This window comes from Ascidiella aspersa, chromosome 5 (genome assembly GCF_963924565.1).
Source record: "Ascidiella aspersa chromosome 5, kaAscAspe10.2, whole genome shotgun sequence".
Lineage (NCBI taxonomy): Eukaryota > Metazoa > Chordata > Ascidiacea > Phlebobranchia > Ascidiidae > Ascidiella > Ascidiella aspersa.
This window is the reverse complement of record NC_139451.1, coordinates 33,241,169-33,265,090: the sequence shown is the minus strand read 5'-3', so window position 1 is coordinate 33,265,090 and position 23,922 is coordinate 33,241,169. Positions and strand designations below refer to the sequence as shown.

The following is a 23,922-nucleotide window of genomic DNA, read 5'->3' as shown; positions in this document are numbered from 1 at the left end:
TAGTATCCTTCTCACTGGGTTTCAGGGTAAACCATTTGACAGCTTGTGTTCAGAATGTATAGCTGGTCGGAGAACAGATTCGAATGTTGGAGTAATTATTTTAGCGTATTATTTGTTCACCACGAGCGGGAAATCGGGCAAACGCAGCAAAATAAACCCAAGCAAGCAAAAGACCGGGAAAATCGCCGAAGCGGGTTCGCGACAGTTCGCGCAAGTTCGCGCAAGTCCGCGTTTCTTCGCCAAACTATGATTAGCGCTCCTCCAAATAGATGATGGTTCGTCCACAAATACTGGCGCACAGAGCAACTCCCACTGTTGCGATCCCCATCCAGTAACTCCAGCCCACATCAACCGTTGTGAGGCTACCGTGGAGGTAAACTGCCAGCGCGACGATTAGCAGAACAACTGGAAATAAAAAGAGGAGTTTAAGAAGGGCTAAAATGAAAGTAGGATTAGAAAAAAGAACAACGATACTAAATAACCCTTGTATCGGACAATTACCGATACTATAGCCATTGTATCGGACGAATACCGATACTATAAACTTGTATCGGACGAATACCGATACTATAGCCATTGTATCGGACAAATACCGATACTATAAACCTTCTATCGGATCAGCGCCAATGCAAATCGAAGCCGTTTAATTATTTATCGCGCTGCACGTCATGTCTGACGTCACTGCTGTCGCCCACGTCATCACCTGCTGCGTCGACGACGAAGACGGCTGCCTTGTAGAACTTCTTGGCGTCCCTCCTGATTGCGAAGAGGACGAGCGATGCTCCTAGGAGGAGTAGGATGAGTGAGAGGAGGAGGGAGCCGAAAGCAACTCCTCGCTCAGTTGTAGTCGGACCTTGGGTGGAAAGTTAATCAATGTTTGTGAGATTCTAAGTTTTTGAGGAAAAAACATTATTTTGACAGTTTTTTCTATTTTAGATATAGTTTTTTTTTATATTTTTTCAAATAGTAACAAAATGTTTATGTCGGTTTTCCGAAAATAAGGCTGAGAGAGTATGAATTTTTTTTGTGTTTTTTTATTAATTTAGTTTCTTTCATTTGTTCTTCATTTATTAATTAGTTTTTTAGTAGATTTACAAAAAAACATCGTAGATTTTCTCGAGTTTTTCTAAATGAAGGGTTAAAGGTGATCCCCATTCAGTTGCAGTTTTTAAATGCAAATTTCCAAAATAGGTTAGTTTCCGTATCAATAGTTTCTTTTGAAAACAAACCGAGAGTGAAAAATTTTCTTTAACGTTTTGTGAAATGTTCAGAACTCTCAGCTTGATAAATATCGCAGGAATGTTAAAACAAATATTTGCGCTAGTCGTTTCAAGATGTCTGAGTTTATAGACCAGTGAGACTTAAATTGTCTGCCACATTCTCGGGCTTGATCTTTTTCTGTTGCTGTATATTCGCTACAGCAGTTTTCCTTAACATTTTTTAAATACTGAACATAAATGCAACGACAAAGCATGGGCGGCTCACTTCACTGATTTTTGTAGGTGAACAAAAACACAAGAAAACTTCCTAAATAAAATTAGGATTTATTAATTTCTGCAGTGTCTTCCTATTGCTTTTGCATTTGTTTTTTCAAATTTCGGAGCCATCTTGCTCAAAACCAATTTCAATAAACCTAACCACATAAACAAGTGCAGTCGGCGACATAACAAAATGCTGAGGCAACATAACATTGGGTGGCGAACCATGGGTTGAGGAACACTGTGATATCGCTATAATGGAGTCACCTCAGCGATTTCTTGGCTGTTTTAAGCAAAAGTTTGAAAACGCAGAACAAGCACATAGCTGCGTCGAAGAGCATCGCGCTTACCTTGGCATTCGGTTCCATTCGGGGCGCTGCAAAGTATCCCGGATGTTGAGTTGCTTGCTTGGAACACAGACCACTCGTTGCTGCTGCACGAAATTAAACCGAACAGGAAAGCAAGTAGAACCAGCGCCGCTGGAACAACCCTAACTGTGCAGAATAAATTGGCGAGCGACATTCTGCAAAAAATTGATCAACATTACTACCGTCGTGCTACAAAAAAACGCCAGAATTTATGAATTGAGTGACATTCTGACAAAAACCTTTGTAAATCTACCAAATTAGAGACATTCTGCAAGAAAGAAGCCTGTATATCAGCATAAATGTGAAAACAAAAAAGTTTTGTAAACCAACAAAACTATGTAAATTCAAAGCTGTTCAACAGCAATTCAGACTTGAAAGCGACTTACGAATAAACGCAACATCACCCAAACAACTTGCTTTTATAATACTGTAACTGCACGTTAAAAATAGCAACTCATTAAAACCATTTTCTAAATAACTGTTGTGCCGGATCATGGTTACTCTCTATGATAACAAAATATCGAAACAAATAATCGATAAACGTTGTTATAGCTATAGGGCTATCCAGTATACACCATCCCAAAACATTACTTGTTGCTTATTTTAGGGCTATTTCAGTCACGAGTTTATTCAGTGAAACGTTGCCTTTTCGTTCTGAATTTTTAACGAAAATTGCAAAACACAACGGGCCAAGTAACAAGCAGCTCAGCACACAAAGCGTAGAGAAGTGTTTCAATACATTCCGCTTTGTTTCACCAACTTCTATTCCCGTACTGACTGTTATATACCTTGGCAAGAAGATCTAGTTTGTCCAGAGCAAATATCGTAAACCTCAGTCCGCCTTGGCAAAGAAATGAGGCCAATTTGTAGCGGCCGGAACTGATTTTTAATGTTATCCCTATTTTGAGGCCATTTTATTTTGTTACGTGTTTACAACGCGCCTTTCGTTTGTATACACATCATTGTGCTCTGATGGAACTGTCAACAAATTATGTATTATTCACAAGAAAAAAACTTTTGTTTTTATTCCTAATTTAGGATTTTCGTCAGCTGAAGTTGCAAACATAAACTCGCAGATATTTTATTGCTGTACTGTTAAAATCAATAGAAAAAGGCGCCTTAGTGCAAATAGGAATCCTGTTGTTAAACAAAGTTTGAGCTTAATGAAAGCTTAGGGTGCACATATTTTATTGCTGTACTGTTATCAACCAACCATGGGCGTTTAATGCAAATATAAACCAGTTGTTGATGTATGCTGCTTCATGTATTTTACCACGATCGCCATAAATTAGTTCATTGGTTGAAGTGCTTCCATTTGCTTGCGCCGTCAGATAGCTCTACAATCTACATGGTTTTATGGCTTTCGAAGTGACTCATCTAACAACTCTTTCTACAGTTTTGAGTTTTGTTATAAACCGGATTTAATTTGCTCAGTGTTGCAATGACTTAAATAAGTGACCTAACGACAGCGTTTTGAAATAGCTTTCTAACTAACGCCTCATTTCATTATATTTTCGCGTCGTCACTTTGTAACTAAATCCAAACATGAGTAAGAAAAAAAAAACAATGAATAATATTTTTCCTTTTATGGACAAGGTCCTTTCTGAAACGCCCTTTCCGGAAAACGCTATTATTTGGCAGAGCGTTTTTAATCAACACAATTCGAATTGTAGTCACAAAACAGTCGCAAAATTTAACATAAAGTCCATAAAGCTTCACAACATTTACTACAAGTGCAAATACAGTCTGGTAAGATATGCTTTTAAATACAGCTTAACAATATTTATATCTTTTTGCAGGTTGTAACATATCACAGCTTTGTGTAATACGTAAGAACTTCGCGGGCTGTGGTGAAATTTATTAAAAAATGTTTGGGTTGCGTTTAGCCATAACTCCACACAAGAGTCTCACAGACGGTACAACATATATTGCTTTGTAGTAAATAATTTTTATAATTAAAAAAAACATCACTTTTTGGGTTGTGTCGGGTTTAGGACGCGCAGAAACGGCGTTCTGAGTATAAAGTTGAATTATTAAGTTCTTAGGTAAAGTTTTACCAGAAGTTTTACCATTTAAGTGTTTGTCGCTTTTTAGTGTGTCGCAATGTTACAAACATGTTCGTAAAATTAAAACACCTGTGATTAAACCAACACAACCTTGCCCTAACACGAAGTCAGATCAAGCTGAAGCAGGGGTATAGTGACGTCACCACACCTGGTTACGTCACAATGGGCCGCTTAGTACTTTGCTGACTGTGAAAAAACTATCGGTTCCTTATTTGTCTCAAGCAACTTTAGTTCGAACAAACGTCATAACCTCTTGTGACGTAAGCGAACCTCTCATGACGTACGCAAACCTCTTATGACGTATCAACTTCTAATGTTACCGAGGTAATTATTATAAGGTTGTATAAAAAACTTTGTTTTACCTTGTTTTTTGTTGTGTTTTTCTACCACTTTAATTTGCACAAATAGAACTAACTCCGGCCACTGACGCTACTTCACAATAGGCCTATATATCAAACTGAAGGTGCCACTTGTTTTTCACGCCTGGAAAGTAACGGACCAGCTCAACCCAGAACAGATAAAAACATGGTGGAGCAGAGTTCTAGCCGGAGTATCCACAAACAGCTTGTGGGTCGCCAGTCGCCTTTATTGAAAACGCCGGAAAATCTCCTTCGATTGTCCGTCGCGGTTCAAACAAAAGGGGTCGTTGTTCGTTAACAATGGACGCGAAACCCGGTACCCGAGACTCGTCTTCTCTCTCTATTACGTCATAATTTCCTTTCACCCCTAAATTACAAAGTTTTCAGTTGCCCACATCATCATCCATGTTTAAACCAGTGGTAAAAAAGCGGGAGCGATGTTCAGCTAAAAGAACGTTTTCAAGTACGCCACACTGGTGAAAAATGTTAGTTTCTACTATGTCATCACGCCATCTCCTGTAATGTGTTTAAACTGAGAGTTCAGTGGCATATTTGTGCCATAAATCGAACAATAAACTTATGTTTCTTTGTTTTAGACTCCTCGTTATAACGTAACTTTGTGACGTCATCTCTGAAAAGTGTAATGTGTTCTGGCAAGATAATAAACCCTGGTATAAACTGCGTTAAAACGATGAAAAGAATCAAATTTGTAAGATAAAATTTATCAAAACAGCTCTTCTACAATTATCATAAGTTTCATCCGGCTTTATACTTAAAAATAGTATATTTCTAGGATCATTGAATATTCATCGAAATACTTACACCATGTACACCAAAAACAGACGTGATGCTTTTAGCGTTAACACACTTTCAGCCAGTAATTTTTTTGACAATTTAGTTGGATTGTAAAACTTCCTGCTTTTGTCATTTAACTCAGGGCTTCCCAAACTGTGGTCTGCGGGCCATTGGTGGTCCGCGGCGACTGCGCAGGTGGACCGTGGCGATATAACAAGAAAAAAAAATACGTTTTACAGTACGTAACCTTTTGAAGATAATTGCCGCAGTTATTTACAACTTAATGATTTCAACGATTTTGCCATCCAGTATCGTAAATGTTACTTATTGCGCCTTCGTTGTGGTCAAAAAGTTGTTTACGAAAAATTCTCGTATTTCTCGTCTATGACGTAATAATATATTCTTATCGCCATTCGGAATTTGCGGCCAACGATGAAAAACGAACCGTACCATTGGTGTTGTCAGTTTTGTAAATAAATAAAATTCGGTTTGATTTATTTTTTGCTTTGTATTGCGGCCCGCGAAAAAACAGATTTACAAATAGTGGTCCGTGGACCAAAAAAGTTTGGGAAACCCTGATTTAAGGCATATGGTAACAACAAAATAGTAATCTGTCATGGTTTGGTGATGGGGGATTTATAAATGCAAGGTAATGTGTATTTTTACTGTAGTGTTAAGTTATTTTCACCTCATGTTCTTTATCACATTTTTCAAAGAGTTTCATATTTTTTCGCATTTGTTAAAGAGCGCCAACGGACTAACCCGATATGGTTATATTTGTTGATTATAACATAGGTTTTATAAATACAATATACAGTAGTATTGTGGACAATAATATACGTTGCACAAAAAATCATGCCCAAAAAGTAAAAACATACCTGTATTCTTTAACATTCGAAAGCATGTTGCTTTGAAGCCTAAAGCAAAATCTTCGGGCATATATGTTTAACATTTGTTGTTGGTTTCCAATCTTATGGATTTTAGTTTGAAAATATAGTAAGTTTACAAGTAAATACTTCCAAAAAACATTACATTTGGTTTAAATTGCGCACAAGATTTCTATGATTTTAGTTGTTATTGTTATTAGGATTGCTATTGCTGAAATCAGGGGCATTGTTTGTAAACATTTGTCGAAGGTTATTCAGGTTAAATATTTATTAGACATTTTTTTAAATAATTTTTAAAATTGTTTATCACAAAAAATTGTTTTCCACATTTTAAGATTTCAACCAAATAAAAAAGTTAACGACACAATTCAAATTTTTGTGGTTCTGTAAACTTGAAGTAATTGTTCTGTATATATTTTGTAACAATTCTTTTTTGTGAAAGCGGTTTGTTGGAAAACGGTGAAGACTAATGTTAGTTAGGCAATTTTCTTTATGGTAAACTGTTTCAAAAAACTATTTTAAATATTTTAAAAAAATTACTTCATCATTTTTTCGAAATAACAAATGGCGTTATTTTCGTCGTCTTTCAACAGGCTAACCTGCTGTTTTAGTGGTAACTGGATAAAAGCCGAAAGCTAGTAAGAAAAAAATTGTACTGCAAAGAGTTCCGACCTACCAACATCAAGGAATAATAATTTATGTGAAAAGAAAAGAAACTTCTTTCCTAAAAGGTATTTTCGTAACTAAAAAATATCGAATTATATTTGTTTTTCGTTAACATCTGCATCGCAGCCAGTATTTATTTAAGATGTTTTAAACGATATTTCATACCGTCTCCGAAAATAGGAAGAGGCTATTTGTCCGGCTCGCCCGGGTACCGAACTTAAAAAATTTACTATGTCCACGGATCTGCCAAATTACATTTAGAAGTATAGGTATTGCTAAAGCCGTGGACAGCATTCGCGGATATCCGTGGACCAAACGAAGCTCTGTCACCGTCTGCAAATTTGCAAATTTACAGAACTGCTTTGGGTCACGTCATAAAGTTTGGTTATAAAACTTAGTTTGGAATAATAGAAAACAAATATTAAAACGTCGACAACATATTCATAGATTTAATGTGTTTTCACTGTAGTGTTAATGTTTTTCCGTAAATATCGTGCGTTAGGTTGCAGGTTGGCAGTTTTAGTTCAGCTGGTATCTGAATAAACATAAATATCTAATTATCCAATTCAGCATTTTTCCTGTCAAAACTGGGCCATTTGTCAAGTAATGCTATTAAATTTAACCTAATAATACTTGACCCACCCGAACGAAAACAATAACCCCTACTTTAAGCCAAACAATGTTAGCAAAAAAAAATGGACAAAACCTATGCTATGGCCGCCCGTCGAGTTATTATGCACCGTTTAAAATGCACATTGTTTGGGTGCGAATTTTATCGTCTGAGTCGTATGCAGGGGCGTATCCAGAAATTTAAAAAGGGGGGGTTCCGAATTTTTAACTTAGGGAATTCCCCGTTGTTTTTTCGTCTGACGTTAATGACGTCATAAAATAGTGACGGATATGACGTCATAAAATAGCGATGGTAGTGACGTCATAAACAAGAACAAAAATCATCTGAAACAGCCAATTAACACTCCTGCCAGGCGCCAACTGCGAAACCGGTTAGTGTGCAATCGTTAACTTCAGGCGAAAAACTAAACCAAGACCGTGAAATATGTGTGATTGATTTTGGTAGATCCATGTACGAGTCTAGGCTAAATTACAAGCACGTCTGTCGCCACCTGCAATACTAAACGGAGATCGTTTTTCCCGGGTGTTTTTCGATTAGCGCGACATATAAAACTACTTCGAAGAAACGGTATAACTTTAATAGTTAGTTAAGCTAGTTGAGCGTTTGATAACCGTTTTAAGTTTGGGCGCACCTGGCGAGCGTGATTTTTTTTGGTATAACAGCATTTCTTTTAAATTTCTTGCAAGTTTTTATTACATTGCCGAAAATAAAAAATGTTAAAAAATATATGTCAAACTTACGTAGTTAAAATAGTCAAAAAGTATTTGAAATGAACTCGTGTATAAATATGCTGTTGCTAAAATGAACTCGTGTATAGTTTGTCAAAGAGGCGGCGGGCCCGATGAATTACAGTAGGTTGCCGACCCCAGTCTACACCAACATCTGATATTAACGCAGACAACAAACAGCGAGAAACATCAGCACCGTCTAACTTCAGAGAGAAAAAAGCGGAAACCGCTTGATTTATATTTGTAATTGTCGAACACGTACTTGTTGATTAGCCAACCCGAACGAATAACGAAAGAGAAAAACCATCTAGCGTTTACAGTCGACCAAACAAAAGACGAAAAACGGCCTTTTACGTTTGATTCTGGTTTCGCATTAGCTTAAGACGCGTGACCCAATTACATTTAAAAACACGCAACTTCGGACGGTGAGTAAAAACGAACAAAAAACGATAATGTCACTTACGAAAAGGGGGGGTCCGAAACCCGAACCTCACCCCCCCCCTGGATACGCCACTGGTCGCATGTTTAAAGTATTTTTACATTGATCTCCTGTTTTTTCATTTTTATACCTATTGCCAATATATATAGCCCGTGGGCTATATGTGGGAGGTTACTTTTCTATCCGCGCAGGCCTGACTGCGTTCCGTAATTTGTGGCCGCCAAAGATCTACGTCAAATTTTTTTTTGGCTTAAATCCTACGCCAAAACGATGTTTTGGTAAATTCACAAGGCCAGCGATGTTTCACATCAAATGACGTCACTGGAGTGATTTTCGGCTAGCATTTCACGACAAAGATCTCTGGCACTAGAATGCAATCGGGCTCGCAGGACGTCCATTTTATGTAAATTGGGGTGTTTACCTTTCGTATACGGAGTTGCAAACTACCGGTAACTATTTAGCCGTGTATCGAACTACGGGAACCGGCTCATTCTTCCACATAGATCACAGCTATGACTTTTGGTCAAGTTGCTGGAATTATTTCGTCAAGTGAGAAGCCTCACATCCTATTCTTTTAAGGTAAGTGTTTTTACTTTTGGATGAAGATAGAATATACTTTAAGCCAGATATTTTAAACATATATTAAATTTGTCATCATCGAAGTTGATTTTTGGTATTTCAAATTTCAACCGGAAAATAGTTGTAATTACCGATATCTGTCGCTTACTTTTGCTGCAAGAACTCGCAAATCTACGTAAAATTCTGGAAAGAAACGTCCATGTGATTACGGTGCTGTCATTCATTGACACTTATTTTTAAATTTGTCTGGTCTGTTTAGGATAGGCTTAACAACAAGCGTCGGCGAAATTGTTTAAATCTGGACGCACAATGCCGTCATTTACGCAAGATTGTACACGGCGCTTCCGTTTATTGGCGTACGAGCGGCGCAAAACTAAAAACAGCGATCGAGTAATGACAAGGGCTTTGGGACGGTTTAGTGCAGTCGCTTTGTACAGTAAGTGCGGCAGAGAAAACACGAATAGCAATTAAAAAATAACGCTGGAAAAATGTCGCACTTGATTGTCGTTCGATGCTGGCGCGTATCACTTGCTGCTTGCTGAAAGGGCGACCAAAGGTCTGCTTGTCGCCCAAAGGCACTCGTAAAGGATAAAAAACAACTCAAAAATATACTGCAACTGTCAAATGGAGTCGGGCTCAGGTGCTGGCCGTGACCAGGGTGAACAGGGTGTTGTTGACCTTCCTGAAGTTGCTGGCGGCGCCATTCCCCGCGTCCACGTTGATCGTCTTGGCCTTGCCGCCCAACTTGCAGCGCACCTGGGTCGACACGTTCACCTTTAGCTCCGCGCCCACCTCGCTGAAACAATTAACAAGAGATTTAAACCTAGAAGATACAACAGTTTGCACGATTTCAATCAACTCACGCTTTGAAGGCCTGGACGAGGTGCGCCACTGCTTCGGGCACGCGGTCTTGGCCAGGCGGCGCGGTCATGTGCACGCAGGTCACCAGGTCGTCGGCGCCGTCCACGTGGATCACCAGCAGTTGGTCGGTGCCGCTCGACACGCTTACAGCGCTCACCTGCTTGCCACAACGCAGAAGGTTAAAGGCTGTTTGCCCGCCAAAGGCCCTACCCTTCTCACCTTTCTAAGCGGCACGCCCGAAGTCATGGCCTTGTACTTTTTGCCCGGGTCCAGCTTGAAGATGAGCTTGTCGGTGACGAGCAGCGCCCTGTTCTCGCACTTGTTGTGCTTGTTCACCTGCACGAAGAGTTCAACTTGTCATAAAAACTTGTCATTTTTTTCAAATCGCGTGCGAGCAAACCTTTCTGATGTGAGCCGAGAAGAGAATCTTGCCGAAGCGGTGCTTGGACTTTAGGCCGTTGGCGGATGAGAGGAACGTCGAAGCTTGGGCGGCGTTGTCCGACATCTGGAAAACAAACATGTTTAATCGGGAAGTTTCGCTGAGAAAATCCCCAAAGTGCACCAACCGATGCCAGGTAGTTCCCCTCCCATTTGCGGGGTCGGGCCCAGCCGGTCCGCTTGGCGTGTAGGGCGTCGTAGGCCGAGCAGCGGAGGCGCGCCTGGGGCCACTCCTCCTTCGGGATCGAGCGCAGCAGGAAGGCAGCGCGCCACCTGGCGGAAATACGAAACAACGCTTGAAAAGTTTTGCTGGGCATCGAGCGACGGGCGAGCTCACCTGGCGTGCACCAGCTTCATCTGCTCGACCAGGGCGACGAGAACCTGCGGGGGTCGCGGCCACTCGACCGACTTGCCCAGGTCCTTGCTCCTGTGCACGTTCTGGAAGCGCCTGGACGACAACAAATGGTTAAATACCGACACACACAGACACACAGAGCGAGATGCACACGGCTACCTGCTCATCTCGACGAGGTAGGCGCGCATTCGGTACATTCTGTATCGGTTCATGATCTTGTAGATGGCGATGGTTCGCCTGAAGCGACGTCGGGCGTTGGCTCCGCGCCACATCTGCCAGACAAACAACAAAAATTAGTACAACAATTTTAGCGTCTCCATGCAAGCGAGGCGAGAAACAATCGAACTTTCCAGAACCGTACAAAAATCCTTGCTACTAACACCCCAAATTAACAATAAACACTTCAATCACATAAACACCTATAAAAGTTGCCCCTAATTTGTGCAAGTAAGTCGGAAAGCGAGGAAACGCACTTTTTGCAGGAGGACGATGATGTGCGGGATCAGCTGCGCTCGGTTCTCCTCAAGCGTCACCAGCGTGTTCGGAGTGCGGATGAATATCTTCGTGTTGCCATAGGCGACGTCGTGGCTGAATCTGGACACGCGTGCAACAATATTCGCGTCAAGTAAATATCGCTCACAAAAATATTAAGTTTTTAATCGATTTACAAACCATATTTTGTTACTAATTAACATAAAAAGTTAAAATGATTACCATGGTTGAATCACTACTCTAACATAGCTAAATATAATTATAATGCAAGGGTTTGTTAAAATAGCAAATTAACAGCATAGGATGCGGAAAAAGATAGTTTTAGTCACAAAAACACATTATATAATGACGTCGATATACTCATTCAATTGTTAGTTTTGTGTTTTGTTAAAAAAAATATTTTTTCTATTTTATCGAGTTAGAAATGATCGACAAACAGAGTTTTAGGAACATGCAAAAAAGTAAAATCAAACTAAAATCGTCTAGACATGCTTATATCTTACCGGGGGCTGGAAGAACAAATGAAAGAAAAAACAAGAAAATCGTTAAAAATAGAAACTTTAATCAATTGCATTCTTATCCGAACATAATATTCATCTTAATCATTTGGTGAAAAAATACTTAAAACAAATAACTCAAAAACAATGTTAAATCAGGGGGTTTACCTTTTTACTACATGTATCACATTTTATCGGAATATTTCAAACGGAAAATAAACAAAATTTATTGAAAATTTCAAAATCTGATTCACTTGGGAAATAAAACCGCTGTGCGCGTAATCAACAAGTTGTCATTTTACGTTCTCTTCTAATATTTTCTCATTTCAAAATAAACGACGAAAGATGTTTGCTTTTGTTGCCACTCACTCGATGTCCTTGATGAGCGCTTGCACGGCGTCCTTGTCCGAGCTGCACTGGTGGTTGGGCCAGGTGTACGACGACAGCATCTTGTATCTGCGCAAAGCAAGCAGGCACTCACAGCACTTTATCTAAACGCGACAAAAAATCTTAAAGTTAAATCTAGTCGGGGACAAGAACCTCTGCAGGAATCTTGCGTAGGGCTGCCTGTTGGCGAAACCGGCTCTCCTCACGCGAACGTTCTCCAGCAGACCCAGGTACGCCACCTGGTGGCTGCACCGCTTCTCGTCAAACTGCACCGGGGACTTTACCTCGTTAGGCTTGATGCAGCGCACGTAGTAAGGCTCCTGCGTCGAAAAACACAAAAATCTTGACTCTTGCAAATCTGACGTTTGTTTGTTTGCTTGTATTTAACAAGTTTAAATTTGCTGCAGGACAGTTTTTTTATAATTTTAAAACCGAATGATAGGAATTTTGATTTATTTTTACGTGCGTTCCAATTTGTGTCAGGACAGGTTTTAATTTAATTTTTGTGTTAATTAGCGTAGGAGGCTTGAAACATTCCAAAATTAGCTGTAAATATTTTGTTTTAAACGATTTAGTTTGTTTCTAAGACGCGACCTTGGATGCGAGCTTGTCGATGAGCTGGATCATGGAGTTCTTGAAGAGCGTGCCGGCGGTGGCGGGTCGCTTGGTGATCTCCTTGATGCTCTGCGCGCCCTCGGGCCACATCCCGGAAACCACCGCGTTAGAACTGAAAAACAAACAAACTCGAGCTCGCAAAGACCAAGTGACGATTCCTTGCTGCAGTCACACAATTAGGATTCATGTCTAGAGATTGTTTCGATCTCTTAAATTTTAAAAACACTGTTGAGCAAGCATGACGTCACTGACCTCTGGAAGAGCAGCCTCTTGAAGTCCTGGAAGAGGTGGTCCTTGTTCTTCTCCATGAATCCCTCCACCGAGTAAGTGACGTTTCCAGCGTAATGCATGACGCGGAAGTCGCGGTGGTGGACCAGGTCCTTGTCTTTGGGCGACAGCTGAAAAGCGAAACGAACAACAATTATTGGCGACTTTTTGTTGCTGCAGACGTTGTTCGACAACTCTACGACTTTTAAATGACATTTGATATCAAATAAGTGAAGCGTTAATCTTCAAACGTTTCGCGACACACTAAGAAAAATCTTGTTTTCAAGTTAAACACCGTGTTTTCAAAATAGATCTTTCTGTACTAATAGAATATTTTGTTTCGTAAAGTGACTAAGATACGGTGCGAAACGAGCGGGGGCCAACCAGTGTCCCCTGTAACAAAGCATCGCCATAAACGTCCACCAGGTGCCATAGAGCTGACATGACTATTATGACGAAACAGGAACAAAAACATATGATCATAACGCTTGGTGTATTGTTGAATTACTTATTGTCAACCATTTCGTTCATATTGTTTCTTCCTTTTTGCTTAATGCGATCGTAAAGTAATTAAAATACAGGGTTTGAGGAACCGACCCTCCGACTGGTGTAGTGCTGATGTCCCTTCAGCTTGCCATCCATCGCCTCCAGGTACATCTGGTCGGTGACCGTCCCCACGTTGAGACACGCTTCGTCCAGGATGGCGATGATGCCCTTGTGCTGCTGCTCGACCAGCTCGCAGATGACCCGGTTGTTGAAGTAGTCGATGTTCTGCCACGTGATGCCCTCGCGCAAATACTCCTCTTGCTCCTGCAAAGACAACACAACTCTTGACGTTTGCTGTCAAGTATAAACTAAGAGGCCAAGCGGAGTATGTGTGTAACAAAATTGACACAAAAACAGAAAACATTCTGGCAAAAAACGCAAAACTAGCGCGCAAATTCTCCGAATACCCGAGAAACCGGAATGTGTTTTCGTACTCTTATGTTATTTCTTTTCAAGCACGTTCTTTAAATACAAAAACCTTGGTTACATAACACCAAAAAGCGGGTTTATTTGGTAGGTAAAGCGTTTGTTCATCGCGACAGCTTTTGTTGTAGCGACGCTGGGAGGGGGAAGAGAAGCAAGTTACCTGCTTGAGCACGAGCTCGATGAAGAGCTGCTGCAGCTTCTCGTTGCAGTAGTTGATGCAGAACTGCTCGAAGCTGTTGTTGTCGAAGATCTCGAAGCCGTAGATGTCCAGCACGCCTATCACCGTGCTCTTGCCGTACCTGGGCGATACAAGCACTGATTACGTCATTGATGACGTCAAATCCTGCCATTTGGCGAAAGTCGCTTTTAATTTTTCCAGTTATGCCTTGTACACTGATTTAATAAATGGGCATTTCTAGAAAGAGATTTGTGTTTTGTGGCTTCATTCGGTCGCTAGAAATGAACCGCATTTACAAGGTAGGATGAGCCGCAAGTTTACCTGGTCACGTCCTGCTTGACTTCGATGACGCCGTTTATCCGCTCGACGATCCACGAGAAGAGACGTTCGTAAATCGCCTGCAAACCAACACTCGTTACCGGGCGATCGAAAAAACACGCCAAAACCATGTTAAGACTTGTCCATTATAAAATACTGATGACGACGAAAGTTTTAAGTAGTTAATTACAATAAAGAATTGTTCGTTTTTATCTTTTGGACAAGCTTTTTTTCAATTATATTTTTTGACGTAAAACATAAAACACTAACAATCAAAAATTTTGGTGGTTAATGTTTTTAAGCAGCGGTTCCAGTGTGCGTCGAAAACTCGGTCATAGCGTCACCTTTGCGAAGGAGTCCCTTGCGAATCCGGTGACCTCGTGCGAGTGGCTTGTGGATATGACCTCTCCCCTGGCGGCCACCACCCTGGTCAGTAGCGCCTTGTCCACCGCCTCGGCACCTGGACATCGGGTTAAGGTGTGTTATAGTTTAACTTAACTCGATATTTCGGTGCTTTTCGAGGCGATTTTGTACACTTTATTTTAAATAAATTTGTCGTGTTGCAGGATGGTTTCTTGGGATGTAGTAAACCAGCTTTTCGTGTTTTATCCGGAAGAAGTTGTTATTGGGCTGTTGTTGTTTTCTTTAGAAGCCAAAATAAAATGGTTGATTGTTTTTGGCATTTTGAAATGAAGTATATTCATAACGAACGCATTCTTTAAAAAAGACCACTCATTTAGAAAAACACACACAAAGGAGTTTTTCATAAATTGGTATTTTCTATTTTCATCTTATTTTATCCACTCACTAGTGCCGAGAAGTTTAGCGATGTGTTTGACGACCTGCGGGTTTTCCACCGCCACAGTTTCGTTGTCCTCAAAGAACTTCAGATTTCCCTGGAAACGAAATAAACCGTTTAAAATCTGAAACATTTTGCAAATATTCCAATCAAGTGGACCAACAATAAGGTCCAAATAAAACAGCATAAAGTTGGTGTTTTTTTACGCGGAAAAATACGTGATATATCATGGATATTTAAAAAATAAGGCATGAATTGCCAAGACGGAACGTTAAAGAGTGATTTGTGCAGCTTTTAAGTCTTTTCACAACTGCGTCAATACATTCATTACGCATTTACTGTGTTTAACAAAAACTAAAAGTTTTCTAGTTTGCCAAAGTCTATTGTGACATGTTAAAGGTGTTTAGGGTATTCCCCTCACCAGATGCAGGATCACTGCGACCAAGTTGAGGAGAGTTTGTTGCTCTTCGGGGGAAAACCCCACCGCTTTCATGGCGCCGGTCATCTCCTTGAATGTCCGCTTGTCGTCGTTGGCCTTGTGGTTCGCTTGACCTTGGTCTGCCAACCAACAGCAAATAAATGACCTTGAAACTACAAACTAAATTAACTTCTTAACTAAGCCACAAGAATGACAAATATATGACCTTGCTTTAACAGCCACGTTATATATGACCTTGGGCGAGGCAACCAGTTGTGACCTTTGGTAATTACCAACTAATTGAAGTTTATCTTAACAGACGAAATATTTTTTGAAGCTACTGCCAGTTTTAAATAATATATTATAAACGGAATGCAAGTTAAGTAGAACGGAATTTTACAAAGGCCTATATGTGAGTTCATGGCATTTAAACTAAAAAAAACGTCCATGGGTGGATGAAACAGTAAACAAAACTGAACAGCCACATTATCTTTGAAGCTAAACGACTGAAGAAAGTCAGATAACGACCATGGTGACGTAACAATGACGCATCGAGCGCCGGCACATGACTAAGAATGTGCTTTAATCACGAAAATGCCAAATATGTTGTTGTTCACCAAGGAAATATGAAACGTTATTGCCAATGTTATTAGGGCGGTACAAGTACTTCCATCATAAACCAATAACATTGATACATTTTACTTTTAACAAGATCGACCAAGTATTGTTTAAAACAAAATGTTTTGACGAACATTTATTTAAAAGCAATAAAAAGTGCAAGTTTGGTGACTTGGGTCTTCATAAAATATAATGTTAGTAAGAAGCGTGTTTTCGTGTTGTACTTCGCTACAGATACTTTTATATGGTCGATATTGTGGATAAATGATCAGCCGTCTTAACATATACCAAATGATGTCATTACTCATTACCGCAGCCAAATTTGTGAGATTAAAACCTTCAGAGTATTTTGTTTCCGGTTATTAAAGAAAAATTGAAAAAAATATATAAAGAAAAAGCTTTAGCGGAAGGACGCTTACTTAACTTCAGTAGTTAATCAAATATTTCTGAGAAATCTACCTTTAAAGATAAAAATGTTTATTTAAATGCACACTATAGCTGAAATACACAATTGCATTTAGTATCGGACCGGCACCGACACTAGCACTTGACACCGGGGATCCGATCCAACACTAACCGCTAAGTCAGTGCTTCTCAACCTTTTTAGCCCTTCCAACTAATTTCCTTTTATCATTGAAGTTCGCCCACTTGTAATACGAATAATATGTTGCTTCACAAAAGTAAAATCAAAGGCGATATAAAAAAAACTGGGAATTTGATTTGAGATTAAATGCATCAACCACTGCTTTTTAACATGAAGTCTAAAGGACTCGGTGTTGAGAAACACTGGCCTATAGTTACAAGGTTTTTTTTTACGATGAACAACTTACTTGTGTAAATGTAGGCTGACGCGTCACGCTTGAGATGAAGCGAGCTGAGGGTCTGGTCGGTTGCCCCTAACAACAGCTGGTAGAAGGAATGGAAGTTTCGTTCCCCGTTCTGCTGGAAGACCACGCGCGACTAAATAACACACACACAACACATTAGCAGGTCATCTCGCCACTGCAGGTTGTTGCCAGCAGAATAGAAGGTAATTCACCATTTAAATTATTAGGCTCGCGATGGTTATGATGTGTTTTACAAGAAGATGTTCTAAAACCGGGAGGTCACGGCCACTTGGTCACCAAACTGTATTTTGGCCTATATTAACTCCTTAAATGTATTTTTCCTTATCTATACCATGCTTCTCCTGTAGTATATGGCTTAGCTCATTTAGACGAAGTCGTTTCAGAGTTTTGCTAACTTGAATGATTTTGATGTTTCTGGGGCCACAATATTGATTACGTGTTGTTTACATAAATATATTTTTAAACCCGTGCGGTTATTAGTTGAATGTTGGTTAAACTTTTATATTTTTTATTACGTTAAAGATCTCCAGACATTTTTTTCGCAAGCTAATATAATTTGTGGAGGACTTGTTAAATAAACAAGTTATGACGTCAAAACAACACGTGACCCAAACGCCCTGGTTTGGAGCGTCCTGTTTTAAAACTTCGTTACACAAACTAAAATATAACCAAATAACACTGGAGAGAATGAATAAAGCCTAAGACACTGCACTGGTTAGGTTGATAATTTCCCGCGCTCAATAATGCATTGTGAGCTTGTTAACAAGGTAAGTTGCCTAATTATTCATGAAGCAAGCGACATTACGCGGTCATAAAACACCAAGTGCAATAAATCAAGTAATAAGTAGTCTTATTGGCAATTAAGTGGTGCAAAGAATTGACAGAACTAATATTATTGTCCGAAATAATAAGATTAGGGCTTTATAACTTTCTTGCGCAGCAAACGTAAATAAAAATAATAAAGAAAAGCTTTTAGGTGGATGGAGAGCAGATGTTTAGGTAATTTAGTTTGGTCTTGGGATAAGTTTAAGTGAGTAACCGTGTTTATTGGGTGGGATTTTTTTGAAAAACGCACAAATAAATTACATTTAATTAGTATTTTTGCATAATTTAGTGCCTTTATGTTTTAAAAACAAATAACATTGCTGTAAATACCACAAAACTCAAGGAATGAAAACTAAATAAATCTACCTAATTGGAGAAATTACAATATATTTTTTACAATTAAACAGGCAAACGAACACTCACATGAATTGCCCCTCCCCCAAAATACCTTTTCAAGCAGGTAATTGTTGATGTGCCCCCCAATAGGGTCGCCCTTGAAGTCGAAGTTGATGTCCATGTACTTGCCGAACCGCGAAGAGTTGTCGTTCCTGTTTGTCTTGGCGTTGCCGAATGATTCTAGGATCACGTTGCTTTTGAGCAAGATTCCAGTGACGCGCTCAATCTAAATTAAAATAAATAAATAAGTTTAACCACCACCTTCCAGGGGTTTCAAACCTTTTTTCGTATTTTAATATTTAAAAATGTAATTTGTAAAAAGTTCAACAAAGTAACAGCAGACCTGCACAACTTTACCGCAACAAGCGAAAAACAATTACGAGGGCCGCATACTAAGGTTGAATAACAACATTTTGGGGATGTCGTTACAAAGTTTTGTCATAACATGACGTTATCAAACAATTAGTTTAAAAAAAACGGTTGCTTTTGAGCGAACTTATGTGCAAATACGCAGCTGAAATCCAGTTTAATTGCGTGGAACGCAAAAATGTATAGTGCGATTTAACAGAAAATGCACAGACTAAACATAAATAACCTACAATGTTACAAAAATGTATTTTTTAGTGAAGTGATTTTACAGAGTACAGCAACTTTACGTATGTATGTGCATAACTAAACCATGCTCTTTGTTGCTTCCCCAAACATTACAACATTCATGCATGATCGCGCACAACACACAAGGAAGTTCACGCTGATTAAAAATGTAAGCATTGACCGAAAATGTGATTGCATCCAGGGACACACGCAGATTCTTTACAAACAACAGCGTGTTTCATGCACGTGTAAGGTTTAACTTTATGGATATGGACCTAAAAAAGGGTATGCTCGAATAGTTCTACATCAAAAGAAGAAACAAAATAACAAGTTCGCTGTTTTCCATAAATACAAAAATGCAATATTGAAACTATGTTAACAATTTATGACACCTGGTTAGAAGTGAGCTACAAGTCTAAAGAGAGGAAATCCTATCACGGACACTTCTAATGATCGCATGTCAAATAGAAAAATGCCTGAAGCCTTGAACAAGCGCTTTGGTGAAGCTGCCAGTCATATTGTACTTCCTCTCGTTACTGGGGCTGGTATTATTGGGTCTTACAAGCGTTGAAATAATCCTGAGTGTGCAGATTCCTTTGTTGCAAATATGATTGGCATTTTGCATGAAAATAAAAAGTGATTGACTAAACATACTCTATAGTGAAGTTTTTAAACTCTGTAAGTTTAAAAAACGGTGTTTCTTGGCTCAAATTTTTTATCATAATTATAAAACGCCTTTATCATAACAAGATATACAATCCCTATAAATTTAAACGTACAATTTTGATACCTAGAGTTAAAAGTTTTTACTAAAAAGACAACAAGAGGCAGACGAAGCAGATTATGTCATAATCCTTCCAACCACGCCCACTATTTATAGCAAGGAGTCTATTTCTGCACAGGCCTGTCATTTGCTGATTTGCGTAAATGTTCATATAAGGCCGGTCGGCTATCAGGAGTTTCCTCTTTCTGACAGTTGGTTTTAAAATAACTGCAGCATCAGAGTAACACAGACAACACTGAATAAAACTAAGATGAAAAAAATACCTTTGTAAAAATTTATCAGGATGGCAACAAAATAGTCAAGAGCAATCAAATAATAAAACTTCTTCATTTCTTCATATAAAATCGAAAAATAAACCTAATTCCAAATTAAGTGTTTTTTAAGGAATGTAAGAATCTTGTAGACTTATTTTTTACTTCAAAAACGTCATTTACATCCCATATATACGTGTATATTTAATTTTAAATGCTTAATTTGATGCACAAATACTTGCAGGGCTATGTTGAAATGAACCGACCATTATGTAGATAGTGAAAGACTAAAGTATCACAAAAAAGCATAAAACAAGTCGAAACTTATTTGTAAACCGAGCAAGAACCCCAGCCACTATTTTACCTCAGCCCTTGCACTCAGGTTTGTGATTGATGCGATGTAATTCATGATAATCTTCGACGCCTCGGTTTTCCCAGCCCCAGATTCACCTGTAGGCAATTAAGAGTTTATGTAGACTTAATATTAATACAAAAATAAAAAATATATTGATGCAAAAACTAAATGCAAAGCAAGAATTAATAATTAAAATAAAACATTTCAAGCCCCATGAATGATTAAACTTAATGAACTTAACTACTTTTCTTAAAAATGTGGTGAAAAAAAAAAAAGCAAAACAACAAGACACCAAAAGTCCATCATGTTTTTTAACACTTTTATTAAAATAAAAAAAACCATATTATTAATTGTGTTAAGGTAATCACAATGATATTGGAATGTCAACAAGAACAAATTTAGGCCAGACAGTGCACTACCTACTTTGACCAAAACTACTACCAGTGCATTTCGGTGTAAAAACCTGGGCCTATGATCTCATACAGGATGTCTATGACATCACAATATATCCGCTTTGGTGGTGGGTATGCAAACCAAAACAAGTAAACAGGGCAGAACACCGAAACACTGTAAGATATCTTTAGAAGTTTGTAATTTCATTGTTTTTTTATTGAACAGGCATTGTGTAAGTTACTTCTAATAGTATAAATAACTTCTTAATCTTGAGAAAACCTTATCAATTTAAATAAAATACAGAAAATTCTAAATTGTTTTAATGCCCAAATAAAAATATAAACAAAATATCTATCCTTAACAATTTTAATTTAATCCAAAAATTTTAACAGTACAATCAACAAAATGCAGCTACACAATTTAAAATGTTTCAATGGTTGAAGCTATGCGTTAAACTCAATCGATTTAGTAAGTTCACACTTTATTATGGAAATGCAAGTTGACAAAATCTTCCAAACGAGTCAAATGTTGACGAGTTTGAAAAGGAAGCGATAATTTAAGTGTCATTGATCATTGTGGATGACTGGACATCAACGAGTATCAACTGTAGTACCTCAATGCACGTCAGTTGCACTGTGCATCACAAAATGTCCACATTATAAAAAGTAGGGAAATAAAAAGTGAAAAAAAAACACACCACCAATCATGAAGCCTAATAAAACTTTATAAGTTTGCATTAAACTTGAAGGTTACAACTAAAAATAAAATAAATATTTTAACACAAAAAAAGATGTTCTAAAAATTTATTAAAAGCATTTAACACAAAGTAGCATGAACGCATTTATACAGGAAGTTGTGAGTTAGGGGGGTGAATAGAAATGTGTCAAGCTTTGTACTTCTATTTCCGTCATAAAAAATGAAACCAAAACCAAAGGTCTGCAAAATGTCATCTAGTTTAAAAAAGCAGTCATTTCCTGTCAATAAACACCTACTGCAGTTCATGCATTGCATTGTCGGTATGAGCTCAGCATACACCACACCCGAGTGCTCAAACAAAGCCCTATATTGTTTGACGACAATAAACTCAGCGATTGTTTGCGGGACGTGCAAATAGACCGAGCCTCGCATTGATTTACTGAACGCATAACTTTCTGGCTGAATGGCAAATCACTTTTATGTTCCGCACTTAATTCAAGTTGTGTTGTGGATTACATTAGCATCGGGCAATACAGGAAATCTTTCACAATAATTTAGTTTAGTTTGCAGGTTTAATTTATAACACATGCTGCATAAGTTAAGACTCTGTGTATTTTAAGTTTGTACTTAACCCCTTTAAAAAATATTTATTGTCATCCAAATTTAACAGATTTTTATAAATTATTACATAATTTCACAAAAATAAATTTTACATTACCTGAAATAACGATGCAGGTATCCTTCAAGTAACGCTTCATCGATTTGTACGCTGCGTCTGCCAGTGCATAAATGTGTGGAGGACGTTCCCAGAATTCCCGACCTGGTAAATTTGGGTTGTAAAAAAGTTCCATTTAATGATTTTTTCAACCAAGCAGTCAATCTAAATATTTGGTAGACTTAACAGGTTCATTACATATATTAACAATAAAGTCCTAAATGCTTTCAATATCCATTTTGGTATAGGCAGCTTAACACAATGACCGAAAAGTGTGTCTGACCATGTTCATTTTTTGTGCTCTTTTTTGTGTTTTTAAGTCACCAAAACTTTAATCTAAACAAAATATTTTTTTTGGTAAACAAAATATTTGCATTAAATAAGCTAAAGGTGGAATTTCATGATATATCAAGCAAAAAAGATAAAAAATTACAAACAGCCATATTATACTAAACAAAATAATAAAATTGTTGGAAAGCCTGGACATGACGATAAACGTCAGCAATCAATGAAACATTTTCACAAAGTTTTCAAATAAAAAAATTAAAAAAGTTAGGAATCACTAGATTAAACTTAAGTTAAAAAAGAATTGATGACTAAGCCTCTACTAATACACACCTTTGTAGTCTTTTATACATTCCTGGGTGTAAATGTTCATCGACTTGTAAGGGTTCACAGATACCACAACCTCGCCAATATAAGTGTAAATACGACCCTTCTGGAATCTATCAGGTAAATTAAACAAAGTTTTCAATTCAAAAAAATTACATTCAAATGACAAATCACAAAGTCTTATACTTAAGTTGGCAAGTATGATAGTTTATAATTAAATTGGCAAAATAAATCATTAAAATAACCAAGTCAGTGAGTATACAATGTAGAAAGTACAGAATTGTTGTATGGTAAAATTATTAAAAAAATAAAGCTGTATAAAATAAATATATTGGACTTCTAAACAACAAAATAAAAATAGTTATGATTTTCCAAAAACAAATTGTACAAGCACCTTAGTCGTAGGTTGTCCATGAACGCTTCCTGGGTGAGTTGGTCAAGAAGAACAAAATCCCCTTTGCCGAACTCAGCCCCTTCCATAACCCCAGCCATGGCACTTGATTTACGTCAGACAGTGAGATAAAAACAAAACAGTGGCAAAAATAATAGGCCTACAATTACAAAACTTGCTAAAGAAACAAAAATAATACTTAATAATTTCTCAAGTCAGGTATAGTGCTTTGCAATGACCACTGTAATAAAGTTTATATTTTTGTAACTTTACAAGCAATTATTTTTCACAGACTTGAACAAAACTTTTCACATTTAATAAATTAGTGTTTAGCTGGTGATTTAAGCTTCTTGCCTCCATGCCAAGTACAAGTAATTTTAGGGTGGCATCGGTGCCAATCTGACACAAAACTATTTGCATAATTTACCAACCATGGTTTTCAATCCAAGAAAACAATTGTTATCTTTTGGGATAAATTCCATTCTGGCGCTGGTCTAAAATCCCAACACTTTTTTTAAAGTAACAAAACGAATGTCAAAATTGAATTAAAAAAATAAATAAGTAAGAATAAATATAATAATAATACTTGACCCACCTAAACCCAAACGCTGAATCGCACCCGCACTCAAATATTGTTAGCAATGTGAACGCCCGGACGAAAATGTGGTAGGATTCAAGATCAGCGCCTCAATTCGTAATGCTCAAAATTTAACTTCGTGCGTTCCAGGTTTCCTTATTTCAATTATGAGTAAAATAATGACGTCATTCGGTATCGAACTGACGTATTGTTTTCTCAAAATGCGTGTGTCAGCATCGTATAATTACTTCGAACACCTCTAGTCTTGTGCCAT

General features: G+C 38.1%; 2 protein-coding genes across 3 annotated transcripts; both read right to left on the bottom strand.

Annotated features, from left to right (window-relative positions):
- Positions 1 to 210: 210 nt before the first annotated feature.
- Positions 211 to 4,448, bottom strand: LOC146146451 (uncharacterized). Its single transcript, XM_083390290.1, has 4 exons — positions 4,275 to 4,448; positions 1,829 to 2,001; positions 704 to 853; positions 211 to 405 (listed from the first exon to the last, which is right to left on the bottom strand). Exons 2-4 carry the CDS (start codon positions 1,998 to 2,000, stop codon positions 251 to 253), a joined length of 477 nt encoding a protein of 158 aa, XP_083246416.1. The 5' UTR covers position 2,001; positions 4,275 to 4,448; the 3' UTR covers positions 211 to 250.
- Positions 4,449 to 9,325: 4,877 nt separating this feature from the next.
- LOC146146450 (unconventional myosin-Id-like) lies at positions 9,326 to 23,244 on the bottom strand. 2 transcript variants are annotated; one of them, XM_083389997.1, is made up of 25 exons: positions 23,075 to 23,244; positions 22,687 to 22,793; positions 22,072 to 22,173; positions 20,274 to 20,359; positions 18,333 to 18,506; positions 17,042 to 17,171; positions 15,597 to 15,733; positions 15,185 to 15,272; positions 14,721 to 14,836; positions 14,380 to 14,456; positions 14,041 to 14,179; positions 13,506 to 13,718; positions 12,894 to 13,039; positions 12,621 to 12,753; positions 12,180 to 12,346; positions 12,009 to 12,095; positions 11,646 to 11,651; positions 11,124 to 11,244; positions 10,810 to 10,922; positions 10,633 to 10,743; positions 10,424 to 10,568; positions 10,258 to 10,362; positions 10,077 to 10,193; positions 9,860 to 10,014; positions 9,326 to 9,792 (listed from the first exon to the last, which is right to left on the bottom strand). In XM_083389997.1, exons 1-25 carry the CDS (start codon positions 23,170 to 23,172, stop codon positions 9,633 to 9,635), a joined length of 3,033 nt encoding a protein of 1,010 aa, XP_083246123.1. In that variant the 5' UTR covers positions 23,173 to 23,244; the 3' UTR covers positions 9,326 to 9,632. The 2 variants fall into 2 exon arrangements, with proteins under 2 accessions (XP_083246123.1, XP_083246122.1); XM_083389996.1 differs by lacking the exon at positions 11,646 to 11,651.
- Positions 23,245 to 23,922: the final 678 nt, after the last annotated feature.

Bases quoted from the DNA above. Each gene is read 5' to 3' on its own strand.
- LOC146146450 (XM_083389997.1), bottom strand. From the start codon at position 23,172: ATGGCTGGGGTTATGGAAGGGGCTGAGTTCGGCAAAGGGGATTTTGTT. The intron at 10,194-10,257 runs GTTTGCTCGCAC...CTCTTCGTGCAG, and splicing joins TCTCGGCTCACATCAGAAAG to GTGAACAAGCACAACAAGTG. The intron at 10,015-10,076 runs GTGAGAAGGGTA...TGTGGCAAGCAG, and splicing joins CGGGCGTGCCGCTTAGAAAG to GTGAGCGCTGTAAGCGTGTC.
- LOC146146451 (XM_083390290.1), bottom strand. From the start codon at position 2,000: ATGTCGCTCGCCAATTTATTCTGCACAGTTAGGGTTGTTCCAGCGGCG. The intron at 854-1,828 runs GTAAGCGCGATG...TTTCCACCCAAG, and splicing joins GAATGGAACCGAATGCCAAG to GTCCGACTACAACTGAGCGA. The intron at 406-703 runs GTGATGACGTGG...TTTTATTTCCAG, and splicing joins CTTCGTCGTCGACGCAGCAG to TTGTTCTGCTAATCGTCGCG.